We start from the raw sequence: 6,000 nt of genomic DNA, 5'->3' as shown, positions 1-6,000 counted from the left end.
ATATGCTCACAAATGAGAAGCTGTAGCATGAAGCTCAAGCACTTGTGTCCTTTGCGGATGTAACCCAAAGTCACTTTTGAAAACAAGATTTTGGGCCTCTGAAACTTTTCCCCTGTGTTACCTGGAGGTCACATGTTGAGGTATAAGGAAATTAGTTACCAGGTCCCTTGAGCCCCAGTTCCCCCTGTGATCACAAGGACGTTCCTCCTCAGCATGTTAGTTCAGCCAGGGCATTGACACCAGTATAATGTAACAAAAAGGACTCTCAGATTCATGCCCATTTTCCAGACATGACCGTGCACTTGATACATACTGCCTGTGCAATGTATGTTGATGCACATGCTTATTTTTGTCTTTTCCAGAAATTCCTAATAAAATAAACCGCGGTGAAGCCAAACATCTTGCAGATGCCTCAGGGTCAGACAAAACAGAAAGAACAACAAAGAGGTCCAGAGTATCAACCATACGGCGGATATTTGACATGGCAAAACACCGAACAAAGAGGTCATCCTTTTTCTCAACTGGTGTGAAGGTTTGCCCACAAGAATCAGTGAAACAGATTTTAGCCAGTCATCAAGCTTACTACAGACTGAGAGGTAAGATGATGATTGCAACATGGACTTCCTCCCTGAAAATATTTATTTTAATTGAGGAAACATAAAAAGAGCCCATAAAGTTATCACTCCAGGTTTAAGTCCCTAGAATATACAGTGCAAATAGCCCTCTGTTTTTACATTTCCTCTCCTCCTTCTTCTCCCTTTTGCAGCTTTTCATTCTGTGGCTGTTACAATTTGTATTTAAAAAATGTGTATTTTTGTGCTGCAGCTAGACAGTCCAAAGCTAATTCTAAAACCTAGCCAGTGCTTCTGGAATGCAAGTATCTAAGGCAACATCTACTCTCTCTAAATCGACTTTACCTGTTTGTCCACTGTACGGATCTCCAACCATTCACACATGTGTGTGTAACTTTGCTGCTCCTCAGCTCTCTCTCAGGGAACCAGCTAGTTCCCTCTGAAATGAACCTGGATGTAGAGCTGCACAAATTTTACTCCAGCAGCCACTTGCTATAGGCAGCATGGGCAAACTGCTCCGGTGCCTGTAGCCATTCCTATGGATACAAACATATTTGGTATCCAATGGGCATCAGAAAAAAATTCTGAAACATGTTAAAGACGCTAATCCAAAAAGCCTTTCTTAAATACAATTTAATCTTAAAAGTCCGTAAAACTACTGGTCACACCGCTGATTGGGCTGAAAACAAGCTATCCTGGGACAGGCTGGTATCGTTGACCTGAACTCAAAGAACTACAACTACGACATTTTTGTTTAAAAACTGAGGACGACAATACTACCACCTTTTTGGAGAGCAGCACGTCAGTTTGAAGTGGGGTATTGGGCTCTGGAAGTCTTGTGGTGCAAGCAGGTTTAAACTTATAGCTCCTCTTCCCAGCAGAGTGTCCTGCACTCACAACGTTCTTTGAGTACATGTCATCCGGCTCTTCAACTGAAGTCAGAGCATTTCCCAAAAAGTAATCAAGAGAATAGATGACTGCAGCTGAATAATTTGTGTGCTCGTTCACAAAAAGGTGTTTCTGCTCCCTTGAATAATTGCACATTTTCCATTACAATATCCTTGGTTGAAACTTCCAAAACATCTTTCCTGCAAGGAACGATAAGAACCCAAGACTTCTTCCCTCCCAGCTGAGAATGCTAATTTACCCGATGAAAGTGATAAATGAAAAAAAAAAAAAAAAAAAGATAGAAGTGAAACTGTGGTGATGCAAGCATTATCCTTTAAGCTGTAACCACAGTACAAGCCTTCAGGAAAAGCTAATCTGGTAGCCACACTGGGGTCTTACAGCCTCTGTCTGCCTGTGGGACAACCTTACTTTTTGTTTTGCAGACACACCTTGAGGTCCCTTCTTTTCCTGACCTAAAGTCCAGGAGACCACTTCCACCCCTCCAATTCCCATGACACATTCAGAACTGTAACAGCACTGTGGATCATATCTGTCCTCTAGAGAATTTTACTGCTTCCTAGTAAAAATTACTCTTTTTTTTTTCCGTATTTATATGTATATTCTATACTTTCAGGAATGAGCACACGACACAAGGCAGCTCAGGTATAGGAGCTCAGACAGTTGCTATTGGATAACCTGGGCCAACTGTGGCCCTCCACCAATTCTGAAATAACGCCCCATGGCTTAAGTCACCATTAAGACAGTCCCTCATGATGCAGGGCAAACTGGAAGCACACAAGGACTCAGCTATGATGCCTCCTCACATGGCCATGTGTCATGTTTATCTAAACCCTGGCAACTTGATTACTTCTCATCAGACGGTATATCGTTATTCAGCAGTTACTGCTCAGAAAAAAACAGACACCTTAGAGTTATAAGTGAGAAAAAGCTGACAGAAAGTAGCCTTAACTGCTGTCTCGTAATGAATAAATCTCTTCAAAAGACAGCCTGTTCCTTTTTAATAATCTGCCCACATCTGCTCCACATGTAGCTGTTCTACGGGGAGAGTAGGTCATTCATCAGTCATTACTGAGGTGCCCTGAAACAGCGAGGTGAGTACAGCCCTGCAGCAGGTTTAGAGAATACCTAGAGAACCTGCACTCATTTCAGAGACATCGGTATTTTGGATAATGCAGATTAATTACCTCACTGTAAGTCAAAGCAGGTATCAAGTACTGAAAAAAATTTAAAAAAAAAAAGTCCTATCTATGAACTTTGCAAAGTAAAGTGCTGAAGGCAAGAGCTTTTAAATTGCTAGCAAGTTCCTGTGAAAAGTTTTTTCTCCTATGTTTGAAAATCCCCTTCTCCAAAAGCATTTAACTTTAAACATTTTGAAGAAGTGTGCTCCTTCATCTTGAGTGGGTATACACTATATTTTCACAAAGCCAAAGATCAAAACTGGTTCTGTTGACTCTAACAATAGCAGAGGAATCAATAAATAGTGACAGCGGCAGTCCCCCATTGGGAAGGTAGAGCTGCAGCTGAGATGAACTGACCCGGTTCTGTTCAAACACACTGGTTGGGTCAGCCCCCAAGCCATGCTGGTTTCCCACCCAACTGACCTCACAGCTCCTGCAGAGAACAGCCTGTCCAGGGGGGTGCTTCTGCAGCTCAGCAGTATTTTGGGTGTGGGGAGGGGCTGGTATCTGAACAGAAATCCAAAGACATATTTCTATAGTTCATCGGATAGGCAGTGGCTGTCTGGAGGAGGAACAGTTTATCCTCCAGAAAATTGTTTCAACTTACAAAACAGATGACACTTCAGTCAGATGTTGGCAATAGGGCACTCAAACGTGTAGCTCCACCTGGCCATCTGTGACACTCAGAAATTTATTTCTGCAGACATATCCAAGGCCGGTGTTGCCAGAATCATCACGGAAAAGTAAACCCCACAAAGTACTTCTGAGCAGTCATTTCATAGCCTTGCTGCTGCTGCTTCCCCCCCTCCCTCAGGTACCCGTGCATGTCACAATCCTCACTCACAGTGCCAGAGAGCAAGGTTGGTGCAGCAGGAACTTACCTTTCACAAGATTTCCCTGAAATGCCTGACAGAGTTCTGACTGATGGAAAATAGATCACAAACAGGGTGCCAAGCCCAAATATGCACTCTAATATATTTTGTAACATCCTACAGCTGAACTTCACAGCTTTCTTGCATAAGGAGTGAGCCAACAGAATTTGTAAATGCATTAGTCTCCACTATTAGATGATCTGTTTTACATAATCTCAGGTAATTAAGTCAGTTTGCATCCACTAAATGAAGGTCCCTTAGAGCTGTTCCTGAACACCACCTTTTCGAAATCTCCCCCCCTGTCATATTCTCTTGATGTTCATTTTCTTTTCCACAAATGATGCAGAACACCACTGTTCTCTCTGCAGCCGCAGTACCTGTAAATCTGTCTGATGCAGCCTGGCACTTACCTGGGTGATTCATCACCGTGGAGGAGATATGTAACACTGAACAAATGACTGTGTATAGATGTGCAGAGAGGAAGGGAATCATGTTTTTTCCAAAGGAATTTTACCAATAGTAAATAATTCCATTTTTTTCAGAGGTGTTTAAAGAAACATGAAAGCATGTCTCTGTTGCAGTGTGCTTAAGATTTCGAAAATACCAATTACATTAAAAATTTGTAATAAAATAAAATCAATTTATCCTGCCACATTTAAAAATATTTTTTCCATTAAAATATTTTGTTACATATGTGGGGAATCTAAAAATCTTAAGTATGTTTTGTTTAGCTTATTCTAGGCATAGTTAACCATACTAATGTACAAAACTTTTGTATATGGTTAAAATTCTGATTAATCAAGTATGATGGCTGCTAGATTGTTTTTCCTCTACCTCCCTGTTTGGTCTCACTAGACCATTCAGTATGGATATTTGTATGTATGCACCTCTGAGGTGAGGGAAGCGTGCTTATTGTTTCCTCCTTATTCATGTTGATAGTGTCAGGCCAAATGAATGTCTCTTTTAAAATGAGCAATCTATCTCTCTTTGGAAATTAGCAGTCCCTCACTCAAGGACAGTTAATTCTTCAGCATAAAGGCAAGTGACTGTCAACTCTGAAAGACCTAAATATCTATAAATACCTGGAAGCTACATTTCTTTCCTAAGTACAGTAAAATGCGTAAATCCCAAATCACCTCGTAAAGGCTTTCAAGTTCACTTTTTAGTTCAAAGCGTCCATCCCCAGCCCCTCTCTTCTCTCAGTCTGCCAGGAAGCTGTGTGGGAAGCCTTTCGGATTTTTCTGGATCGGATTCCTGATACTTCTGAATATCAGAACTGGGTTACTGCCTGCCAGAGGGAAACCTTCTGCATATTTGACATTGGCAAAAACTTCAGCAACTCCCAAGAGCACCTGGAAATAATCCAGCGGGTAAGGACAACTGACGTGTGTTTAGAAACCGGGGGAGACTTCCAAGTGCCTCCCCGTCTGCTTATATAAGGAGAAAGCATTGCTCAGGAAGAGGAGGGGGCATGTGTTAGAAGGAAAACATAAAAGTACAATAAACGAAAGAGCTATCAGGCTTCTGCTCAATGCCTGGGTACACCCACTAGTAAAATGCTGTTTTTCTTAATCTTTTTGCAGCGAGTAAAACATAGAACCTTCCAGGAAAGGTAAGTAGCACAAGTAGAACCTTGTCACTTGATATTACTGCCTTCTCCAAAAAAGCTGTGTGTCGATGTGCGCGGACGTGAACAGATATAGCACTGTGGTGTATTTGATGTGTGCTGTGAGAGATGTGTATGCTGTGTGTATCGTAGTGCACAGTAATCGAACGACAAATGGTAAAGGTGGAGAAATGTCTGAGTTGCCTGTTCCCTTTGAGACACCACTGGATGTCGTCTTAGAGTAACGTGAGCATGAAACCCTGCCAGAGCCACGGCTTTGTGTTAGACTGGTGTTAATTGGGAGTTTTCTGCATATAAATGCTATAGTACAGCCAGACAAATCATTGTCCGCAGTTTCTCTGGTTATTGTATTATTCTTCCTTCAAATTTTCTTAGATTTTCAGGAGTAGCAAATAATCTTTTCCATTTATAACTTATACCGTCTCATGATCACATAGGTCTTAGGTACCTTTATACCTTTATGATGACATAGGAGCTTTGAGTGTTATTCTTTCTCAGAAATGCATTTTTAATAATGTAGGGCCTAATTAAACTCCCCTGGGAGTCCAAAGGGACATTCTTACTTGAGTATTCAGCTGTCTGCCATGGGGACCATGGTAGGCTCTAACACATCAATACTACATCCAGATCCAAATGTAAGCATTTCTACAGTTCAAGATAATCTTCATCCAAGAATCAGATTTGAAACTGTGTTTAGCTGGAAGTGTCCATAAGATATTACAATGCAGGCTGACAACAAGTCCACCCATCCTCTCCTCGCACCAAACCGTGAAACGCTCTCAGAACCATGACATATCTATTGGCTCTAAAATTAGAATAAGCCTAGAGCTCTCACTGAACTA

The 6,000-nt window shown here is 41.5% G+C and overlaps 1 protein-coding gene across 1 annotated transcript in view; it reads left to right on the top strand.

The window, feature by feature from the left end:
* The window catches only part of IMPG1 (interphotoreceptor matrix proteoglycan 1), a 42,233-nt gene that overhangs the window by 2,370 nt on the left and 33,863 nt on the right, over nucleotides 1-6,000 (top strand). The window contains exons 2-4 of the mRNA XM_010085912.1: nucleotides 363-596; nucleotides 4,735-4,901; nucleotides 5,115-5,143. Of these exons, the coding sequence (XP_010084214.1) occupies nucleotides 363-596; nucleotides 4,735-4,901; nucleotides 5,115-5,143 (430 nt within the window). The remainder of the gene's footprint in view (nucleotides 1-362; nucleotides 597-4,734; nucleotides 4,902-5,114; nucleotides 5,144-6,000) is intronic.

This window comes from Pterocles gutturalis, unplaced genomic scaffold, assembly GCF_000699245.1.
Source record: "Pterocles gutturalis isolate BGI_N339 unplaced genomic scaffold, ASM69924v1 scaffold29370, whole genome shotgun sequence".
Taxonomy (NCBI): Eukaryota; Metazoa; Chordata; class Aves; order Pterocliformes; family Pteroclidae; genus Pterocles; species Pterocles gutturalis.
Note: the sequence above shows the minus strand (reverse complement) of the source record. Positions and strands in the feature narration are given on the sequence as shown.